Raw genomic sequence first — 24,501 nt, forward strand, 5'->3', positions numbered from 1 at the left:
CAAAAGATATGATGAGGAAATTTTCAGAGGAAGAAATCCAAACTATCATTAGACATATGAAGAAATGGTCTAAATAATTAATCATTAGAAAAATCCAAATTAAAACAACTCTGTGTTCCCACCTCATATATTGGATAAAATGACAAAAAAGGGAAAATGACACATGACAGAGGTGATATAAGAAAATAGGTAAACTAAAATACTCTTGGTAGAGATATGAACTAGTCTACCCATTCTAGAAAGAAATGTGGAATCATGCCCCAAAAGCCATTAAATTGACTCAGAAATACTATTAGGTTTATACCCCAAAGTGATCAAAGAAAAAAGGAAAAAGAACCATATGTAAAATATATGCATGTATACACACATAATTTCCTTTTGGGGTGGTGAAGAATTGGAAATGGATGAGATGTCGAATAACTGGGAGATAGCTGAACAAGTTATGGTATAAGAATGTGGTAGAATTATATTATAATATAAGAAATGATGAAGGGGATGTTTTCAGAAAAACATAGGAAGATATATGAACTGAGCTGAAGAGAAATAAGCAGAACCAAGAGAACTTTTTTTACAGGAATAACAACATGATGATATTAATCACCTTTGAAAGACTTAATAACTCCAATTAATTCAATGACCAATCATAGTTCCAAAGTACTCATGATAATACATGTGTGATAAAATAATGGAATTTGGCAGATGCCCAGGGGTCCCACCTGATGGATTTAGTATTGTTTCAGAAACTAAATACCTACTTGGGATGACTAGATATAGGCCACACCTGGCCTGCCCTGAGTGATATATTCTACTGACGTCAGCAGGAAGACCACTCTCAGCCATTCAACTTGAAGGACCTCCCTTTTGGGTGAGGGAGAGAAAAGGTAGAAAAGAGAACACTGAGGCTGGGAGCTATCTCTTTCCTGTTGGTGAGCTTCTGAGAACAGACTGGAGAAGGGCTGCATAGCTGACTCCCATACATACTATGGACCCCAGGTGGTGAGTTAATAGAAACGAGGCCAACTCTTTGAATTAGCTGAGCTGGAAGCAAGTTTGGGGATTGAGTCAGTCTTTGCTAGAGCCAGGGAGCTTATCTATTTTTCTCTTCCCCTATTCCCTTGTCCCTGGCTTTATTAACTTCACCTTTGTTGTATGTTTTATTCCCATTAATAAAACCTTATTTGTTTGTGGAAAAGAGGCTGCTAATCTCCTTGGAAGGGAGGAAACTTTGGACCTAGAGGTCCCTCATCATTTTCTGAACTCCAATATTATGGTGAGTCACCCAATTAACTCTTCCCATATTAAATTTGGTCCTTACACATGCTTTCCACCATCAGAAATAATGCTAATTAATTCATAATGAAGATTAAAATATATTTTCTTCTCTTTCTTTTTTTGGATATGGCTAATAATGTAGTTTTCTTTTCATGACCATATATCCATATATATGTACATATATGTATGTATGTATGTATTTGTAAGGAGGTTTGCTTTTCTTGACTTCTAAATATGTGGAGGAGGGGAGAATTCATAGCTGAAAATAAAATGAAATTTGATTTATTATTAAACCAGACCAGAAAGAAAAGAACGACATGGTCTTATCAAGGTATACAGTCATGTAAAATGCAGTGGAGAGAGAATTTGTTAGTATTCAGAAATGCCTGGTAATTGTTATTTCTTTATTCTGAGTAAAATATAGATTACTCCCTTAAAATATCATTTCTTTAAAAGAGAAAGGAGTATAACTATACATTGATAAATAATGATTTAGTAGGAAAGTTGGAAAGTTGAAGGTCTCAGGAGCAGCGAAGTAGACAGAAGCTGCATACCAACATTGTGGCAAGAGGCACTACTAGCAAATTCACAGATGATTAGAGGAATGGAAAAATAATTCAGTGTCAACAGACCTCAAATTTTACACTCAATTTCTGCCTCTTATGGATGGAGTCTAAAATAGGATGGAAAGAAGTCAATCCCAGGGGGATTATATTATACTTAGATTTTGTATGAGCCAATTGGGGGAGGGGGGAAGGGGAAGTACATATATTTATGCATTAATTATTCCCTCATAATAAATCCACAGAAAGTTAACTTAATCTGAAACATTTAAAAAGGAGGAACTAGTAAGAGAAGGCAATGTAGAAGCTGAGAAAAAAGCAGCAGGTGATGGCAGTCATTTTAGGACTGCTGAGAGCTTAAATTATAAGTGAGGGCAGTAGGTGGTGAGGTCAGTAAAGCAAACATATCTTTAGGACATTTATTCCTCCACTGAGATGGATGGGCTCTTAATTCAGGGTTTTCTTCAAAGGTACCTTCTTGCGTTCTCACAATTCTGTACTGATGAAATTAAACTCTCTGCTTAAGGAACAGATACAAAGATGGTGAACCTCAGAGAAAACCCACAGTGAGATCCCATGGTGGAAAAGCTAGCATTTCATCAGCTTCCTCTAGAATTGGGGAGCTAAGCAGGTGGCCCAGCCCTAGCCCAATGCAAGCCCTATAAGAAGGGGTCTCACTAACAACAATGTTTTCATCTCAGTACTCACACAACAGCATTGCAGAAGGCACATTTGTTTGCATAAGTACGACCATCAGAGCCACAGTGGGGCATATATTCCATGGTACAAGCAGTCTGTTCTTGTCTTGGGCACTCAATCTGCATGTTCCTCCCCCAGGAAAAAACAACAACAACAACAATTTATTAGAGACTTATAGACACATAGAATTAAGAAAAGATATCAAAGGATATCAGAGGTCAACCCTCCCACCAAAGTAATCCACTTTATAAGATCCTCAACATGTGGTTATTCACAATCTGCTTAAACACTGTAGTGATGACAAGCTAACTATACCTCTAGGCATCTAGCTCCCCACTACTGGATAGTTTTAATTATTAGGAAACTCTTCCTTGTATTAAGCCAGAATCTTACTCCCTGTAACTGCTAAAAATTGCTCTGTGACCAAGTAGAGAAAGCATTAGCATCATTACAAACACACACACACACACACACACACACACACACACACCCCACCACCACCACCATCACTAAACAAATATTTATATTGTTCTTACTATTGCTAGGTTCTATGCTAAGCACTTGATAAAAATTAACTCATTTGATCCTCACAACAAATCTTAAAGGTAGGTACTATTATAATCCCTATTTCAAAGTGAAGAAACTGAGGCAAATGGAGATCCTATGGCTTGTCAAAGATCACACAAGTAGTAAGGGTACAATGCCAGATTTGAGCTCAGGTCCTCCTGACTCTAGACCTGGCACCCTACTCACTGTTCCACCTCACTGTAACAAGTATTTATATAGCACTTTAAGATTTGCAAATAGGGCCTATTACTATCCTTATTTTACAGATGAGAAAACTGAGGCAAACAGAGGTTAAGACCAAGGTCTCACTGCTAGTGAGTGTCTAGAACAGTATTTAAACTCAGGTATTCCTGATGCCAGGTCTATTGTCTCTTTCTTCCATATAAAGGCTTTTTGAACGTATGGAGATAATCATAACATACCAAGTAAGTCATCTCTTCTCTAGGCTAACTATCTCCCATTCTTTCAGATAAGTCTTATGACATAAGTCTTATGAGTCCTAGTTTAACTATTCCACAACTTACTTATTTACTTACTACATGATATAATCCTATGCTAAATAAGTTAGGCTGATGCTCAGGCAACAGACTACATTTATTGCTGGTTCATATTGAAAGAACTCTACTTTTTCCAGATTGGCACTACTTGCAAGACCATATGTGGGGGCAGCTAGGTGGCGCAGTGGATAGAGCACCAGCCCTGGAGTCGGGAGGACCTGAGTTCAAATCTGGCCTCAGACACTTGACACTTACTAGCTGTGTGACCCTGGGCAAGTCACTTAACCCCAATTGCCTCACTAAAAAAAAAAAAAAAAAAAAAAGACCATATGTGAACCCATAAGTGTGCTATAATGAGACACTGAAGAATCACAGCAATAACAAGAGAAGAAACAGAATTTTCTTGAACCAGAGCGTAAAATAGAAATTGAAAGAATCCACCAATCACCTCCTGAAAGAGATCCCAAAAGGAAAACCTCCAGGAATATTATACCCAAATTCCAGAGCTCCCAGGTCAAGGGGAAAATAATTCAAACAGGTAGAAAAAAGGAATTCAAATACCATGGAGCTACAGTAAGGATAAAACAATATCTAGTAGCATCTACATTAAAAAACCGGAGGGCATGGAATATGATATTACAGAGGGTAAAGGGACTGGGACTATAGCCAAGAATTGCTTACAGAGCAAAACTGATTATAATCTTTCAGGGGGAAATGAGAATTCAATGAAAAAAAGGACTTTCAGGAATTCATGATGAAAAGACCTGAACTGAATATAAATTTTTACTTTCAAATACAAGACCATAGAGAAGCATAAAAAGGTAAACAGGAAAAAGAAATCATGAGGGATATTAAAAGATTAAACTATTTACATTCCTACATGGGAAGATGATACTCCTAACTCATGAGATCTTTCTCAGTATTAAGGCAGCTGAAAGGAGTATACTTAAAGGGCACAGGTGTGAATTGTATATGAAGGGATGATATCTGTAAAGCATTTTTTGTTTATCCTTATTTATTTATTCTTTTGTGGAGCAGGCAGTTTGGGGTAGCTTCTGTCTGTGGACAGATGTGGGCTTAGGGCCTCCTGGGTCCAGGGCTAGTGCTTTTTTCACTGTGTCACCTAGCTGACCCATGATGACATCTTCAAAATAAAGTTAAGGGGTAAGAGGAATGTACTGGAAGGGAAAGGGAGAGGGGGATTGGGGAAAAGTAATTCACATAAAAGATATAAGAAAAAGCTTATGAAGTAGAGGGGAAAATAGGGAAGGAACAGGGGAGTGAATGATCCTAAATCTCATTATAATTGGCTCAAAGAAGAAATAATTTACACACTCAAGAGGGGATAGTATTATATCTTGCCATGTGGGAAAGTGGGAGGGGAAGGGGATGGGGGGGGTGAGGCAATGGAAGGAAGAGCAGAATGGGGGAGGGTGCAGTAAGAAGCAAAACAATTTCAAGGAGAGAGAGGGTGAAAGAAGATAGATAATAGAGTAAATATCAAGGGGAGGGATTAAGATGGAGGGTAATATAGTTAAGTATGAAAGAAATGATCAGGATGCTATCAGAAGGACATATGAAAAATGCAAACCATCAACAGAGATAGAACTGATGGTATCTGAATACAGACTGAATTATAATTTTATTTGTTAGCTCTGCTTTCTAAAGATATTTTGTCTATTTTCTTTCATAACCTGACAAATGAGATGTTTTGCATAACTGCACATGTATGACTTATATTGAATTGCTAGATTTCATAGGGAGGAATGAGGAGGGAAGGAAGAAAAATATCTAGAACACAAAGTTTTTAAAAATCAATGTGAAAAGTAATGATGAGCAGGGGGATTTTGGAAAGATCTGAAAGGACTTACATGAACTGATGCTGATTAAGAGGAGCAGAACCAGGAGAACAGTGTTTACAGTAACAACAGCATTGTGTGATGAACAATGGTGACAGACTTTGCTCTTTTTAGCAATGCAATGATCCAAAACAATTTCAAAGAACTTCATAATAGAAGATGTTCTCAATATCCAGAAAAAAAAAAGAACTATGGTTTAGGAATGCAGATTGAACAATACTGTTTCTACTTTTGGGATATTTTTTTTTATTCTTTTTTGAGGTATCCCTTGTGCTCTGACTCTTCTGTCAAAATATGACTAATGTAGAAATATGTTTAATGTGATTGCACATATATAGCCTATATTAGATTGCTTTTTGTCCTGGAGAAGAGGGAAGGGAGGGTGGGAGAAAAATTTGGAACTGAAAATCCTATGAAAACAAATGTTGAAAACTATCCTTATATGTAACTGGAAAATAATAAAATACTGAACAAAAATAAAATAAAATAAAATAAATAATTGATGAGTTATTTAGGACTTCATTCCAGACTTTTGTAAAATTTATTTCATTGTGAAAATAAAGCCACTACAAGGCTTAGAATTTTAAAGGGTGGGGTTTTACCCTGGCAGCAATTTGTATATTTGATCAATATTTTTTCTGTTTCTATACATATTTTGGTTATAGAATTTTCCTGCTTTATTGGATGCAAGTTTTGTTTGGTTGGTTGATTTTTGGTTTGGTTTGGTTTTAGGTATTTCATTTTTCTGGGAAGTTTATAATATGAATTCCATTAAATTCAGTTGCTTTGGCTTGTGATTAACTGATTTATACTTTTAATGTTCAGATTTTTACTTATTTATCTTCTCAGATTTTCTCCAGTTTCTGTGTTTTTGTGTTATAAATTTGTCATTCTCTCAGAATCATTGCTACTGTAACGATTGGAATGATGCCACCTGCTGGAGACTTACTGTAGAAAAGCTCCACCATGAGGTGAAGGTCTCTGAGGGCAAGACCATGCATCTTTTCTCTGGTGTCAGGAAGTGACGTTTGCTAGTGGGAGGAAGAAGGGGGAGCCTGGCACTCTGACTCAGGCTCTTTCCTGAGGACTCTGGTGGAGAAGGGAACTAGAAATGCATTCTCGCTTTAATAGATGAATGTAGGCCTTTCTTTCTCTCTTTACCAAATTCTTATTTTCCTTAATAAATGCTTAAAAGTCTATCTCTTGCTAAAGCTTATAATTGATTGGTGACCACTCATTAGATATTTTAGACAGACTAGCTAGAATTTTAGCCTTAACACTACTCTGAAGAGATTCTCCATTGTGTATTCCCTATATTTTCTTTTTAAATTTGGTGCCGGAAGCTCTTGTTTTTTTTTACCTAATTTCACACATGCTTCTTTAAAAGTTTTATTTCTCTTTTGAACTATTTAGTGGTTTCTTGCTGTTGTGTGATATTTGGACAGTCTGAAGATTTTTTTTTTTCATTAGGGACAACTTGGTTCAATTTCTTTCATAGTTTAATGCATTATTATGGTTTTTGTCTCTCTGTATTTTTACTAACTTTCCCTGTATTTTTTAGTCTTTTTCTTTTTAATCTGTTTATGAGATAACTTTATATTCAGTCTTTCTCCCTTGAACTAGTTTTAATTTTTCTTTCTTTTGGTCCTAAGAATTTGTCTCTGGTTTCTCACTTCATCCTTTAACCCCTCTGCCAACCACTGCTTCACATATTTTTCCCTTAGCCAAATTCTGAGAGAAGAGAACTGATCCTCATTAGCCAGACACTTTTGTGCATATTCAGAAGTCCTTTACCCTTTTGACAACTCTGGGCTTCACTCTGTGCAGCTTACATACATTTTTTAACCCCAAACCCTCAAGTTTCTTTCCATTTTCTTCACTTAGTTTGGTAGAACCAGAGTATAATGCATCTTATTGTTGGTTGATAAGGAGACAGGAAGTGGGGGAGGGGAGGGTAAGAAGATGGGTTTCATTCTATGTCATTTGTAGAAGGGAAATATGCAGGAAGCTCTGCCCCCCACCCCAGCTGAACCCTAGATGAGGGTGAGGTTTTATTTGGTGAGATTTAAGGGTGAGATTATTTGCAGAGTTCACCATCTTGTTACATGTGTGGTAACCTTTAATGAGAGCTCAAAGTACTTAGGCTCTCCAATATTATTTAATAAGGTCTTTACATTTACATTATTTTTGTCTTCTTGTCTCATTTATTCAGTTTTAGTTACTTTATGCATGACTTGATTCCTTTTGCTGATGTTTTTGAATTGGAGAACATTCTGGTAATCAACTATTGGTAATCTCCATCTTATACTGGGGAGGTTGAAGGCAATTTTGCATTTATACCAATCACATTTAGCCTTCTTAGACTTGGCTAATTATTTTAAGATTGTAACTCTATTATCGTAACTGAGCTATTTTAAGACTGTGACTCTATAAGTCATTGTGGTATTATATTAGCATTATATCACACTGCTTCTTACAGTCGTATTGAAAGTAAAAGTAACTAGATTTGAGTAGGTTGTTTCACGTTCTCAACGAATGCATCTGCATTTTTCTGTTTTGTTTTGTTTTATTTTCTGAGTCCTAGGTATTTTCTGCCTCATTGGAAGACTGTAGTGTAGTGACCTTCAGATAAACAAATCAACTATGCCAAGGTTAATTCACAAAACTAATATATGTACTTACACATTCCCCATTATGCAGCTTCTTGATATTCAACCCTTTTTCTCTGAAGGAAAAGAAGTTCACGATCAGTAAACCTTGTTAGAGAATATGTACTAATGCAGTTGACTCTACTTTGTCCCACAGATCTGAGATATGATGTGTATGGAAACATAATATATCCTGGTTGATCACTAAAGATGGAAGAGACCTTAGAGATCACCTAGTTCCACGTTTTCAAGTAATGGTCCCAAGGACATCCATAATATTAATAGTACAGCCCTGAGCTCCAACCATAATCTCTTGATTCCCTGAACAGTATTCTTTCTACTGCTTTGACTGTTAGCTTCGAGGAGGCATATCTTATTCCAATATGAGGAAGAACTTCATAGAAACTTGAGTGGCAGAGCAATGGAATAAGATGCTTCAGGATGTAGTACGCTCACTGTTACCAGAAGTGCCCAAAGAAAGGTTAAAGACAAGGTTGTGAAAGGGTCCCTGAAAGGTGTTTCTAATTCTAGGTAAGCATTGGACTAGATGCATTCAGCTGTCTTTTGAAATTAGGAGATTTTTGTGATTCCAGACTTTTTAGTTTCTTGTTGGCCTCCTTACCTCATGTCTCTCTCCATTTTGATCCATCTTCCACACAAATGCCCAAGCAAATTTTTCTAATGCTCAAGTCAGACCATGGCATCCTCTACTCAAGAAACTCCATTAGTTCCCTATCACCTTGAGGATAAAATTTTGACTCATCTGTTTGGCATTTTAAGTTCTCCATAACTTGGTGACTTTTTATATTGTCAAACTTCTAACAGTTTACTGCCTTCCTTCAATAATGCCATTAACTAGTGACATGGACTTATTTGTTGCTCACATACGATGCTCTGTTTCCTGCCCCATGTCTTTGTACTGACTGTTAGCCATTCATGGCACACTCTCCACCTCCACCTCTTAAAATCCTTGGCCTCCTTCAAGACCTAAGCACCATGCAGTCCATGAAGCCTTCCCCGGTCTCTCAAATTGCTAGTGCCTTCCACTCCTAAATTGCTTTGTGTTTTCTTTTATTCACTGTGATGGGGCTATATTTGTACATGGTCTCTTCCTCATTAGAATATAATGATGATATTGGCAGTGAAAGAGCTGGTAATGACAGTGGTTGTGATGATGGTAGTGTGGTGTTGGTGATAACTAGTTTTTAATATAGTGCTTTAAGGTTTTAAAAGTGCTTTACACATATTTTATTTTATCCTCACAACAACACTTGGAAATAGAGGCTATTATTACCCCCATTTTACAGATGAAGAAACCTAGGCAAACCAAGGCTTAATGGCTTGCCTAAGGCCATATGGGTAGTAACTGGGTGAAAAAGGATTTGGACTCAGTCTTCTTGACTCCATGTCCAAGACAGTATCCACTGTGCCTCCTACATGTCTAATGTATGTTCTTTAAGGACAGGGACTATATTCCCTTTTTCTTTGTATCCCCAGTGATTAACAAAGTATCTGGCAAATAGTGTTAAATAAATACTTACTGACAGACTGATTCATTGGCTTTTGAATCTGAGGATGAGAAGTAGCTCTCTTGAGGATTTAAACTAAGTAAGCCTGAGCTAGCTATTTTAACTTTGTACTCACGCATTAGCAGCACAGAGTGAACATTCATTCACATAAGTTTTCTTATCAGTACCACAGATTGGTTTGAAGTCATCAGAGCATATTACACTCTTGCTGGTGCTGGGATACATGGAGCAATCAACCTGCAGGTAAAAGAGAGGGTAAAGATGGTCCTCTACTTCCATTATACTTCTTTTTCAAACTCTCAAGCTAATGTAGAAAAGCCCCATTAAATCACTGATCATTTTTGTGACCTGGGATGAGTCTGTATGATATGATTATGGATTTGAGTCAGATTAAACTCTGAGGATGGGGTTTGGAAGGTACCCAGCCCTGCCCCAGTATAGTTCGTTTAGAAGTTTATTGCTTGCCAAATTCTCACTGTCTCCTTTAAGTTTTATTGCCAATTAACAGTATTTTTACTTCTGCTCAGTCTCCCCACTTGTCAGCTACATCTTAGTTTTATCTGGAATCCATCATGTGTCAGAACCTCAGTCCCTGTTGAGTGGGTCAGGGAGTTTGCCCACCAATTGAATACTCAGGACTCAAGAAGAAAGGACAAGGATCAGCACAGGATGTGGCAATTAAGTTGAGACCAGATGTTAAGTGACATTGTCTCTTTTTCTCAGAGCAGAATCCCCTTGGCCCTGGGGTCCCAACAATGGATTATTCTTTTCTTCCCAACATAGCCAAAGATAAATTTTAACCCTGTCATCCTTCTAGAATTAACACAACTACAAAACAATGCTAAAGCACCTGAGTGACTCTTCCTGTTATTCAGGTTGAATATTTTCAGAGACAGGGGCTGGGAGAGAGGAGTCAGTGGGAACTGTGAGATCTGAAACATCTGACTGTCACTCCCCTGTTTCCTCTTCCTTTGGTTTGACCTTGTTCCCCCTCCCCTTTTCCCCCTTGCTCCTGGAACACATATGCATGTCTCCGTACATTGATCACGAGCTGAACACGCACCCTGGGTGAGACAGGATTGGATGTTAGATTGTAAGCTCGACCTAGTGTGCATGCGGACTTCCCCTCTGACCAACATTCCTATATAAGGTCAAGGCATGTATTAGCTGGCGCGGTTCAGGTATTGAGCTTGCCCATTCCTATGGGAATGTAATAAATCTGTGTCTGCTTGACTTGGTGGTCTCCTCGAGTTATTTGGGTAAACTGAGGCAGTTTGCTCCATACAAGTCCCTTTCTCCCTCCTTCCCTCCCATTAGAATGGTGGTGATTATAGTTCTAAACTTGGAGTCAGGAAGACTGCCTCTGAGACTGACTTTCTGCGTGTTCAGTAGCAAGTCACAGCTTCTCACTTTCAACATCTGAAAAGAAGGAAGTTGTAATAGAAAGTCTCCAAAGTGCTTTTCAGCTCTATATCTATAAAATTGTTCTCTCTCTCTCTCTCTCTCTCTCTCTCTCTCTCTCTCTCTCTCTCTCTCTCTCTCTCTCTCTCTCTCTCTTTCTGTCTGTCTCTCTGTCTCTGTCTCTCTGTCTCTGTCTTCCCATCCCCCTGAGTTTCTTAGTCTGTAAAAATAACTATATAGTATTTCAGGATTGGACAAAGGATGTGAGAACTGAGCAGGAACCCTGAGAGACTATCTAGTACAATTCTCTCTTTTTACAGATGAGGAATGTGATGATGTCAAGAGAGATCAAGAGATCAAGGGGGGGTTGCCCAATATCACATGTTAAGTAACAAAGCCAAGACTAAGAAATATTTGCCTTCTGACAGCCAGGCTAAGGCTCTTTCTAATGCATTGTGCTACCCCCTGGAGACTATATTTATCAAAAAATCCTTACTTTTCATTGATCTGATAACAAGCACAGAACATTGTACTCACTTTTTGCCCCTTTGCATCATCTCCTGAGAAAGAAGAGAAAAAATAATTACAAAGAATTAGAAGTTGAAGAGATTGTATTTAAGAACAGAAATGTATTTCCTAATCTTATTAAATCCTAAAATGTAGCAAGTAAGGCTTCTCTTTCTTTACTAACTTCCTGGGCAAGGGTAGGGTCATAAAGGAAGGGAAAAGGAACACTTGTGCATAAAACTACCTTATTCAGGGGAAAGCTGGCATTTTCCCTAGCAGTCAATCAGACTCCTAGGTTGTTTTGGCATGCCTACTAGAAACAAGTATTTATGAGTTCTTTTACTTATCAAGTTTAGAAACTCTGCCCATAATTAGCCATTAATCTTAAGCCCTGCCCACCCTGTGATATTATTGCTCCCATACACAATACCCATCCCTCATGACATCATTGACCCTTCGCCAAGATTTTCCCACCCTGTGCCATCCCACATCTTGACCCTCAGATGCCCATGTAAGTCATTCATCCAATTAGTTCCTACCAATGCTAACATCTTTATGTTACTACTGTGACCCTGAAACCAACTTAACCTGTCTTCTAAGTTGCCATATTTTTTCAGAAACACTGGACCCAAGGTATGCAAGAAGCCCAGAACAAGTCAAGATTAAAGCCCCCTCTGAGCTGAGATAATTTGCTACTTTCAATCCTAACTGAATTCTCAGTGGGCCCTTGAAAGTCAAGCCAGACACAAGACAAGCACCAGTCAGTTTGCTCCAGACTGATAAACTGTTTGTGCATCTAGGAACCTTTTGGATAAGCAGACCCTCCTGTTTCATGGTCTGGCAGTTCCCAAGGAGGAGGGAAAAGAGACTGGTGTGTCTCCTCCTGCCCTTCTACTCACCTCTTGCTCCCCGTCTCCTTCTCTGCTTTTTTCTTCATTTGGGGAGGGGACTGGTACTTTCCCCTCCCATATGACTTTTTTTTTTTTTGCTGTAACCCTTAATTACCCAAAACTGTGCCTGCATTACTGGGCTCCTTTGTACTAAGTATAAGGAGCTCTGACATGCATGTACTTTTGCTTTCTTTTGAAATAAAATAAGTTATTGCTCATATATTTTGGAGTCATGACTATTGGTTGACACCATGCTTTCCCCACATTCTTTACAGTCTGTTGTCTCCACACATTTAAACTATGCACTTCATTCCTTATGGCACAAAAGAAAAAAAACACCTCTACTATATACCACAAAGAATATTATAACTAGAAAGGGACTAAAAGATCAAGTTCGCGTGCCACCACCCCTTCCTTCCACTTATGTTACATATGAGGAAACTGGAATCCAGAGAGCTTATGAAAGATTTAGGATATATACTCAGGGCTTCTCATGCTCAGTCCATTTCTCTTTCCATTTTGCCATGCTGGTTTGAGAGTTGACTTTAGACAAATAAAATGGAATATTGGTGCTGGAATGATCATTTTAAGACTAAGTATGAAATCTGGAAAGATTTTCATGAACTGATACAAAGTGAAGTGAGTAGAACCAAGAGAATATTTACATATAGATTAACATCAATAAAGCACAAAGAGGAATTATTAATGACTCAACTTTCCTCAGTAATACAATTATTGAAGACAGTCTCAAAGGACTAATGATGAAACATGCTGTCTGCCTCCAGGGAAAGAACTGATATCTGAATACAGACTGAAGCCTACCATTTTCCTTCTTTCCTTCCTTCCTTTTTTCCTTCAGTCTTTTTTTTTGTATAAAATGACTAATATGGACATTTTTGTTCATTATACATTTTACATTATGAATTATATATTTTTCATTATACATTTTTTCATTATACATGATTGTACATGTATAGTCCATATAAAATTGCTTACCATCTCAGGAGGGGGACAGAAGAGAGAATAAGGGAAGGATAGAATTTTGAATTTAATTTTTTAAATGTTTGTTTTAATATGTAATTGGGGAAAATAAAATGTTATTTAAAATGAAATTAAGTATGGAAAGGTGAAAATAGCATCTTTCAATGCCAGCCATCTGGCTAAGAGTGATAGGCCTAACCTTCTTATGCACACCACCTTCAGTGTTCCATTCCACAATTACTGGGAATCCTGCATTTGTTCTGTACCATTTTGGCAAGAAGTCATAGAAACTACAATGCATCTAACTTGTCACCTGTCTGTCTCTGTGAGAGCTGGGGGGGAGGGGGAGGTCTCCAATCTACATCACCCAATCAGGTATGAACAACATCACCCAAGCTGATATGTCTATGGGTCTCATCTAGGAAACATTGTATGTCTGCACTAACAGCCACAAAAATCTCAATGAAGTATTTTTTGTTTTCTATACGGATATACTAAAATTATGCATGGAGTTCTATAACATAGAAATACTTTATAGATGTTTTCCCCAGCCTTACTCTTTTTTGAGAGTTGGAGTAGTATTGTGAATTAGAGAGCTAACCTTAGAGGCAGAAAGAACTGAGTTCCAGTCCTGACTCTCACATATCCTGGCTGCATGACCCTGGACAAGCCAGTTAACTTCCCTATGCTCCAGGTAGCTTTATGCCTATAATTCTTAGAGATGTTGCTGACTTGCATTGGTATGGAGGGATGTCTCACTTATCATTTTTCTACACCAATGACATTACAGTTCTGCTCTGGTCCTTAGCCCCATTTCTCACTCTTACAAGAAAGACTTTATGTCTTGATCTTTACCAGGGATTACAGAGGCCTTAGTGTCAGAAGCTTGCTGCCTGGACTCCTGTGTCCCTGCATCTCTAGAAATATTTTCTCATCTTCAGAGGACTGGAATCAAGTTTCTCATCATTAGTTTCCAGGACCCATTTGTAATGTTCTGTGATAATGTGGTAGCCCATGACCCTTTTCCTTTAATGGCCTATGAAAAACCACTGTTACTTCCAGGAAAGGAGGAAGTGTTTTCAGGGAATCAATAATTACACTGGAACTAGGAACCATGACCTCTGTTAGATGCCCTCTCCATGCCTTCAACACCAGTTTGCTTAGTACTAATTATCAAGGCCAGAGCATGACTAGTTATCAGTGTTCACATAAATTATCTTGATTAATTCATGGTGACTAAGAATTAATATATAACCTATTTCAGAGGTCCTGGAGGTATTCAGTTGCTTGATTATAATCATTGAGTGTCCTATGGATTGGAACCAAGAATTTGTAATTGATGTGTTATAAATTCCCTGCAAAGCAATGGTCAGTTTGTTCTGTAAACTACACCCCCATACCCTTGTGGCCCTTTGTGACGTCCTTACAACTGAAGTTAGTTAATGGGTATAAGAGAATGATTATTTTGAAACACTTATTCACAGTGTTAGCCAATTCATAAAGGCTAATGATTTATTCTGAAAATTTGACCCCTTCACATGTAAACCATCTCTTCTGGAGAGTTTGAAGTTTATGAAAAATAGTACTGTGGATATGTCTCCAGGGTCTCTGTTGAGCACTTAAGAATAGGGTGTTTTATAGAATTTCTTATGATGCTGTGGTCAACCTTTCCAATTATTTGCTTATGTTCATTCATGGTATGACAATTCTCATCAAGGAACTATCTTGATACATGTTGGAAAGTCACCAGCTTCAGGGGCCTCCTAACATTTCTTTAGCCTTATTTAGTAAGGTTAGAAAGAGGATTGTTCCCTGTAGCTGCATTTGGTGTGCAAGGGGTGGGTTCTCCAAGATTTGGTGTCACGTGAAATTGTTTGTGTCAAAGATACTTAAAACAATGATCTAGATTTTTTTTTTACCAACGCACCCACAAACCAGAAGTCCCTGAAAATCCAGTCAACCTCACATTGTCCACACTTCACTTTTAAAGTCATTTTTCCTACTTAAATCAAGCCTATTATTCTCCATTCTCCTCGTCAACAGACAATATGGTCACAAACCAGCATAGTATAATGAAAGAGCAATGGATTTGGAACCAGAGGACCTGAGTTTGAATTTCTCAGTACCTCCATTTCATATCTGTATGACTTCAATAAGTCACTGTCTCTGAGCCTCAGTTTCCTCATCTACAAAATTAGGGGGTTGGACTAGACCTTTGAAGTGTTTTCCAGTTCTTTTACTGGACAGCTTGACAACAACAACAACAACAACAACAAACCACAATGTAGATTATTTGCAGCTAGGTGGCACAGTGGATAGAGTGCTGAGACTAAAGTAAGGAAGACTCATCTTCCTGAGTTCAAATATGTCCCCAGATACTTACTAGCTGTGTGACCCTAACTGAGTCACTTAACCATGTTTGCCTCAGTTTCCTCATCTATAAAATGAGATGGATAAGGAAAGGGAAAACTACTCCAATATCTTTGCCAAGAAAACCCCAAATGGTATAAAAAAGTAAGATGCAACTGAAATGACCAAACAACAACAAAGCTTACTTGCATTGGGTCTGTCTTCCATTCCTCAGCTTTGGTAAAGTCTGTGCAAATTGAATTTTACCAGATCCGCAGTATCTGTGCTTCAAATACCATTTCTTCAGCTTCAGTCTCCTTTTGAAAGACAGAAGGAGGAGAAAGGAGAACAGAGTTTGGGGGAGTTAGGTTGAAGAGGTAAGTTTTGTGTATATTGATCAAGATTGAGGGAGGGGACACATGGGTTTGGTTTTTTTTTGGTTTTTTGTTTTTTTTGCGGGGCAAATGGGGGTTAAGTGACTTGCCCAAGGTCACACAGCCAGTAAGTGTCAAGTGTCTGAGGCCGGATTTGAACTCAGGTCCTCCTGAATCCAGGGCTGGTGATTATCCACTGTGCCACCTAGCCACCCCCGACACATGGGTTTTTTAAAAGTGCTCTCAAAGAGATGGCGGCTGTAAGCTTCTTCCTGGGAGGTTCCTAGCAGTGTAGGCTCAGAATATTTTCCTTAGGTATGGCTTATTTCTTCTGACTGGCATTGGAAGATAAGGGAAATAGAGGCAGTAAGGAAGAGAAACATGACTCAAGGCATTCCTTAGAAATCTGGCCAAGGAAATTTGACTTGAAGCTGCTATGGGGTGGAAATCCAGGCCAAGGCATAGGACCTAAGCTTTCCTTAAGGTGGCATGGTCTAACATGGAAACTTAACAAGCAGAAAGACAGAAAGTCAACATAATAAAAGCTAAGCTAAAAACTACCCTTCCACCATGAGATGTCTTTGTACGGGTAAAAGGAAAAGAAATCAAGAATGACAACCTGGGTTTCAGGGCTTAAATATTTTTCACTTAATCTTTGAATATATTGGAACAATGGTGGAAATGTGTAAAACTTGGCAACCCCCTCTCCAAACTTTCTTTGTAGACATAAGGTAGAGGGGGAAAACTGGGAAACAGGCCCAAATTTCAAAGTGTGGTATGAACCAATTAGAGGAAGACTAAGAATCCTGTTGTGATATAGTAATATTGTCAGCGAAGCAATATTACCTTTGAAAATGGGACACAGAATCTCAGAGTTTGAAAGGGATCTTAGAACATTGATATCAATTTCTATCAACTTAGATTGTTTGTGTATACTTAAGATGTCAAAGGCAAGTGTGAATGAAGAAGAGTGCAAAAGCATGATGCAATGCTGTAATAGTGTCACTTAAGATCCCAAAGCTCATAATAACATGAGGAAGACGAGGATAACAAAGGACAACAAAAGAAGATTTTTAAAACTACATTGGAGGGGGGCAGCTAGGTGGTGGAGTGGATGGATTCAGGAGGACCTAAGTTCAAATCTGGCCTCAGACACTTGATACTTACTAGTTGTGTGACCCTCGGCAAGTCACTCAACCCTCATTTCCCCCAAAAAATTAAAAAAAAAAAAAAGACTACATTGGGAAAAACAGGAGTATTTCAAAAGGCATAATACAACCTCTGCTAAGTGTAGATAAGAAGATAATAAGTGACAAAAGAGAAAATAGAGTAACCTACCTCTTACTTTTCTGCCAAAGGAAAATGATCTTTGGATTATAATGGGCAGAATAAAATTTGTTCATCAGGAGTTCATACAGAAAATAATTAAAGCTAGAAAAATTAGAAATTTTTTACAAACTTAGTATGTGGCAGGCACTGTGATAATTGATATGGCTACAAAATAAAGGCAAAAATAATAGGATTTGGGGCAGCTAGGTGGTGCAGTGATAGAGCACTGGCCCTGAAGTCAGGAGGACCTGAGTTCAAATCCAGCCTCAGACACTTAACACTTACTAGCTGTGTGACCCTGAGCAAGTCACTTAACCCCAATTGCCTCACCAAAAAAAAAAAAAAATAATAATAATAATAATAATAGGACCTGTTCTCAAGGAACCCTGGAAAAGACCACATATAAAGCACTATACATTAAATATACATACATGTGAGCGTGCATACACATGTTCATATATGTACATGTGTATGTATGTTTATAGCCCTATGCCTATGCATATACATGTACATATACTTATACATATATGTATTCTCATGTGTGCATGTGTACAGTATAAATCTCTGAGGAATGGGTCTTGAGGGGTATGGAATGAAAGACCTCCAGGAGAAGGTGAGATCTGAGCTGAGTCTTAAAGGAAGCAAGGAAGCCAGAGTTGAGGAGAGGGTACCAGGAATGGGAGATAGCAAGTATAGTTGAATAGAGTTGGGAGATTGAGGGTCAATTTTTTTTTGGTGGTGCAATTGGGGTTAAGTCACTTGCCCAGGGTCACACAGCTAGTAAGTGTCAAGTGTATGAGGCTAGATTTGAACTCAGGACCTCCCGAATCCAGGGCCAGTGCTCTATCCACTGTGCCACTTACCTGCCCCCAAGGGTCATATCTGTACAACATCAAATAGGCCAGTGTGGATGGATTGTAGAGATTGTGGAGGGAAGTGAAGTATAAGAAACCTGGAAAGGCAGGAAGGGACCAGATTAAAAAGTAAAGGATTTGATATTTGATCATGGAGTTATAGGAGTCACAGAAATTTATTGAATTGGAAAAGTGTGGGGGATGATTCGTCAGACCCACGCTTCAGGAAAATTCTTTTGTCATTTGAATGGAGAATGGACTGCAGCTGGGAGAGACCTGAAGCAGGGAGACTAACCAACAGGCTATTGCAATAGTCCAGATGAACAGTGATGAAGGCCTAAATTTAAGTAGCTGCTGTAGGAATGTAAAGGGCAAATGTGAGTGATGTTGTGTGGGTAGAATCAGTAAGAGTTAGAAGCTAATCAAAAATGTGGATCATGTGTGAGTGATGAGTTAAGGCTGACGCTGAGGTGGTGTAATGATTGGAATGACACCACCTGCTAGAGATCTACTGTAGGAACGCTCCACCATGAGGAGAAGGCCTCTGAGGGCAAGCTATGAGGTCAAGATACTTGGCATCAGGAGGTGATATTTGCTCGTGGGTACTGTCTATCAAGGCTACCAATCAACTTGAGGAGCCTCCCATTTCTCAGAGGAGGACACAAAGTAGGAAGTGGGTGCTGGTAGAGGGCTTTTTTTCTTTTTTGGTTCCTGACCTTGCCATGGTGGGTCAGATGACGGGGTTTCTTAGAAATAGTTAGATTTTTACCTTTCTCTCTGATCCTAATGCTCTTTAATAAATACTTAAACACTTAAAGACTCTTGCTAAAGCTTATAATTTATTGGTGACCACTCATTAGATTTTAGATAGTATAGCTAAAATTTTAATCACTTACAGTGGTGAACCTTGATGACTGGGGGTATGGTGGTATCCTCAGTAACAAGAAAGTTGGCAAAAAGTGAGGGTTTGGGGAAAATTGTATTGAGTTTCATTTTGGATGTGCTGAGTTCGAGTTGCATTTAGGACATTTAGTTTGAGTTGTTCAAAAGGCAAGTGATGCATGTCTGCATGTCTAGAACTTGAGACAGAAACAGAGATAGACAGTTAGAGAGTTATGTTAGAGCTAGATATATAGATCTAGGAATCATCTGTCTAGAAATGATAATTTACCTCATAAAAGGAAAAGAGAAGACCCAAGAGAGAGCCTTGAAAGACACCTATGATGCATATGAATGAAAATGCAATTATTATTGGCAAGTGTCAATGTCATTAGGAGGAAGCCAAATCTAAAGTTCTGATGAAAGAAGGCATAGTTTACTAAGATTTTACTATGGTTTTAGCAAAGCATCAGTCAAAGGTCTCTCATGCTATTTATTTTTGGGGAAAAAAATGAATAGATATGTGCTATATGATAGCATAATTCATACATAAAGGGATTCAAAACAAGTTAAACTGAATCTACAGAACCAGATAATAGCCATGAATGGTTTAATGTTCTTTTGAGAAGAAATCTTTAGTGCAGTGCATCAAGATCCCCAAATATATTGACCATTAGGATGGATCTGAGAAGAACTTAAATTTAGACAAATTAACAAGTCTTAACTTTGAGTCAAAAAATGTACTTCGCAAGCTCAAGAAGGGAAGACATAGCTTCATATCTCTTTGAATTAAACAGATCTGGGGATTTTAGTGTACCACACACCCAACATGAATTAACAGTGTGTTGTAACTCATCAGACCACATTCAGTTCTAAGAATTATATTTGTGGAATTATTGACAAGGTAGAAAAAGTCATCAAATTTATATATTATGAAGATTAGTTGAAGGAACTTAGTTCACCTAGTTTGTCTCCAAGCTAAAATACATAGGAGAAATAACAGATATTTTCAAGTATTAGAAGGCTGTCACGTAGAAGAGGGAAATTAAAGGTATTTTTCTTGGCCTCAGAGGATAAAATCAATGGATATATGTGGAAGTTACAAAAAAAAAATCAAATTTAGACTTGAAGTTAGGAAAACTATCTGAACAATATGTACTTTTTCTAAAGTAAAATGAGTTGCTTAGGGATATAGCAGGTGCTCCCTCTTTGGAAGTCTTACAACAGTAGGTGGGCCATCTCCAGTATGCCTGATATATATATATATATATATATATATATATATATATATATATATATATATATATATATATATATTTCCACTGGACCCCAGATAGCTCTTGAGGAGAGAGTGAGTTTGGTGACTTTACATAGCCCTTCCTTTCCTAAATCCAATTCACTGCAAGTCATGATATTATCCTGATGTCACAGTCCTCTTCAAGAATGAAGGACAAATGGGGCAGCTAGGTGATGCAGTGGATAGAGCACCGGCCCTGGATTCAAGAGGACCTGAGTTCAAATCCGGCCTCAGACACTTAACACTTACTAGCTGTGTGACCCTGGGCATGTCACTTAACCTCAATTGCCTCATCAAAAAAAAAAAAAAAAGAAGAAAAGAAAAGAAAAAAAAAAGAATGAAGGACAAAAAACAACAATAGCTAAAGGATAACCTGCCAAGTGTTTATTAGTGATAGTGGGAATATACTTTTAAAGTCCCTATTGATTCTAGAATTCTGAATCCCTGAATCTCTGAATATTCTATATTTTATGTTCTAAGTTCTTTGTCAATTTTTAACATCCTATAATCCTATCCTTTTTTTATTAAGTTGTATACATAGTTTTAATTTTCATAGAGTGAACTCAACTTACCAGAGGCAAAGATAGCCCAGGTAGGAGCTTCAAGGGCAAGGAGAGCCAGGGATGTTGATGTCTTCATGGTGGTGGTGTCTATAACAGGTCTTGATGGTGACAATCCTTGAAGGTAAAAATATAGAAAGACAAGTAAAAGAGTTCTTCTTACCCCTTCCCCATAAATACAGTTGATGCCATATCCCTCTATAACAATGAAATATCCTTTGAGAAGCTTCAGAAATTAGAGACTGGTCCTTGTTTTAAGAAATGAAGAAAACTTTTTTGGGGGTTAGTAATGAAATGAGAGCAAATATTGGGAGTAATGTCCTGAAATAGCTCCAAAAGATTTTTTTTTTCCTGAAGTGCTCAGTAAATAAACAAGCTATTCACAAACAGGAGGGAATTGGGACATAATGCCATGGTAGCAACAAAATATTAAAAAATGATCACTAGATTTTTTAAAAATTTAAGTTTGGCTATCTTTTTTGCATTAATTCCCTAGGTGACTTTGGAAAAGACAACCTCTCTAGACCTCAGCTTCTTAATTTAAATGCAGAACCTCTTTACTTCCATATTCACTGTGGTCATTTCAGGGTCATCATTTATGTCATTCAGAGACTGCCCCCCTTTATACCTTTGCTAGAGCAAAGCTTCTTAAACTATGGGTCACGACACCATATAGGATCACATAACTGAATGTGGGGGTTGCAAAAAATTTGGCAATAAATGTTTGGTTTTGTATATTTATTTTATATATCTATGTATCCTGGGTCACATAACGATTTCTCAGGCAAAAAGGAGTAGTGAGTAAAAAAAGTTTAAAAAGCCCTGTGCTAAACTACACCATAATCACATAAAACTATCAATAAATTCAATTAGGACATGATACAAAGAAAATAACAAACATAGGGATCAAGTAATAAAACATTTTTGCACCCATATACAAAGGGATACAATCAGCCTATCAAAGACAGTTACAATACAGGGAATTCCAAAAGTCTTGGTGCAGTTATAAGCTATTAATGGTTTTGTGAAACCTTATATAATTCCAATTTAGAAAACCTATGCCCCAGAATGCCCAACAAGTAGGGAATGGCTAAACAAGTTGTAGTATATGAAAGTAATGGAATACTATTCTCCTGTAAGAAATGATGAGTAGGCAGATTTTAGAGAAACCTGGAAGGACTTATGTGAATTGTGCTAAGTGAGATGAGCAGGACCAGGATAACATTGTACACAGTATCAACAACATTGTGTATTGATCAACTGTGATAGACTTGACTCTTCTCAAAAATACAATGGTCCAAGATTGTTCCAAAGGACACATGATAGAAAAATGCTCTCCAAATCCAGAAGAACTGTGGAATCTAGATGCAGATTGAACCATACTACTTCTACTTTTCGTTTTTCTTTTTTTGAGGTTTTTCCCTTGTGCTCTGATTCTTCTTTCACAATATGACTAATGCAGAAATATGTTTAATGTAATTGTACATATGTAACCTATACCAGATTGCTTGCTCTCTTGGGGAGGGGGAAGGGAGGGAGAGAGGGAGAAAAATTTGAAACTAGAAATCTTATAAAAACAAATCTTGAAAACTATCTCTACATGTAACTAGAAAATAATAACATACTTTTATGTTAAAAAAGAAAACCTATGTCCCTAAGTAAATTATAATTTTATTACCTATGAGTCCTTCTAATTCCACACTATAGTGGGAAGACACAATAACTTGAAAATTCATAGGACAAACGGCAAATAAGGAGAATATAATATATGTTTCTTGGAACTTCTCTCCCGGAAATGCTATTTCACCTGTGGAGTCATGAGTCTACCAGCTACTCTATTCCATGTGGTCCTTGTCTGGTACCACATTCAATATTCAGGTCCACATATTTACTCTCTGGTAACCATGGCTTCTACTTCTTTGTCTGATCACATTCTAGTTTGTGCTGGCCCTTTGGAGGTAGCTATTTTTCACTTTTTTTTTTTAAGTGAGGCAGTTGGGATTAAGTGACTTGCCCAGGGTCACACAGCTAATAAGTGTTAAGTGTCTGAGGCCAGATTTCAACTCAGGCACTCCTGACTCCAGGGCTACTCTCACTAATGGGAATTCAAAAATTTTTTGACCTTTCAAAACTCACAAGATCAATGTGAATGGTGGAAAAGAATGAACTCAACTCTCCCTCACAGTCCCAAGGGCAGTTTCCTCAACCATCTTGAGACTGACCTGTTGATAGAATATCTTTCTGGGAGATTCAAGTTCCTAACTGGTTTGTTACAATTTAAAATTGCTCTAGAGTTGTGACTGATGCTTCAGGCCAATCCTAATACACTTCTGTGTTGCATCCTTTGTTTTCATTTAATGATCAAAGTACTTCACTATTCACAAACTAATTAAGGATTTTGTTTTGTTTTGATTTTTGTTGAGGCAATTGAGGTTAAGTGACTTGCCCAGGGTCACACAGCTAGTAAGTGACAAGTGTCTGAGGCTGGATTTGAACTCAGGTCCTCCCAAATCCAGGGCCTGTACTCTATCCACTGCTCCACCTAGTTGCCCCTAATTGAGGATTTTTTGCACTTATTTCGAACATTTGATTAATCAAAAAACTTGGGCCTTCTGTGTTTATATTTTTGTGTACTCCCACCTTGTACAAACTTACACAAAAATATAAAGAGAAAAGAATGCAATTTAATAAAACGTAGTTAAGTAGAGTTAGCACTATCAGTTGTAAGATCAGGGAAATCTCATACAAAATAATATTTGATCAGTGTTTTAAAGGAAGAAAGGGAAGTCCATTCCAACCATGGAGAAAAGCCAATACAAAATGAGCTCTAGCTACAAATCAAAATGTCATAACCTTCCAATTAAGTTGAATCATGAATGAAAAACATCGATGTGCAACAAAGAAGCATGTGAAGCTTTTCTTTCAAAATAAGGTAATTGATTTATCTTTCCTTAAAGTGATAGTAAATGTGTTGTAAGGAACAGAGAGAATAACAGTTTGATTAGATGACTGAATATTGGAGAAGGGAGGTAATAGAAAATTAGTCTGGAGAGATAGTTTGGGGCCACTTAACTAGATGACACAGTGGGATAAAGCAGCAGGCCTTGAGTCAGGAAAACTCATCTTCCTGAGTTCAAATCTGGCCTCAGACACTTCCTACTTGTATGACCCTGGGCAAATTACTTAACCATGTTTGCCTCAGTTCCCTCCTCTGTAAAATGAGTTGGAGAAGGAAATGGCAAGCCATTCCAGTAACTTTGCCAAGAAAACCACAAATTGGGTTGAGTAGAATTAGAGGTAGAAATGGCAAGATTTGGAAACTGATGGGTACATTTGGTAAAGATGATTGAGAAGTTGAGGATGAAGATGAGGTTTTGTAACTGAAAGACTAGAAGAATAATGGTGATTTCAATGGAAATAATAAAATTTCAAAGAACTATTTCAGA

General features: G+C 37.8%; 1 protein-coding gene across 1 annotated transcript; it reads right to left on the bottom strand.

The window, feature by feature from the left end:
• Nucleotides 1-2,539: 2,539 nt before the first annotated feature.
• On the bottom strand, nucleotides 2,540-22,791 carry LOC122738869 (double-headed protease inhibitor, submandibular gland-like). The gene is made up of 6 exons (XM_043980759.1): nucleotides 22,734-22,791; nucleotides 21,068-21,172; nucleotides 18,329-18,417; nucleotides 9,750-9,871; nucleotides 8,140-8,182; nucleotides 2,540-2,653 (listed from the first exon to the last, which is right to left on the bottom strand). Exons 1-6 carry the CDS (start codon nucleotides 22,789-22,791, stop codon nucleotides 2,540-2,542), a joined length of 531 nt encoding a protein of 176 aa, XP_043836694.1.
• Nucleotides 22,792-24,501: the final 1,710 nt, after the last annotated feature.

Source organism: Dromiciops gliroides, chromosome 2 (assembly GCF_019393635.1).
Source record: "Dromiciops gliroides isolate mDroGli1 chromosome 2, mDroGli1.pri, whole genome shotgun sequence".
Taxonomy (NCBI): domain Eukaryota; kingdom Metazoa; phylum Chordata; class Mammalia; order Microbiotheria; family Microbiotheriidae; genus Dromiciops; species Dromiciops gliroides.

Coding starts and splice junctions, on each gene's coding strand:
- LOC122738869 (XM_043980759.1), bottom strand. CDS start 22,791: ATGAATTTTCAAGTTATTGTGTCTTCCCACTATAGTGTGGAATTAGAA. Junction 8,183..9,749: donor TCACTCTGTGCTGCTAATGC/GTGAGTACAAAG, acceptor CTTTTCCTTCAG/AGAAAAAGGGTTGAATATCA. Junction 2,654..8,139: donor AGCTGCATAATGGGGAATGT/GTAAGTACATAT, acceptor AGGAACATGCAG/ATTGAGTGCCCAAGACAAGA.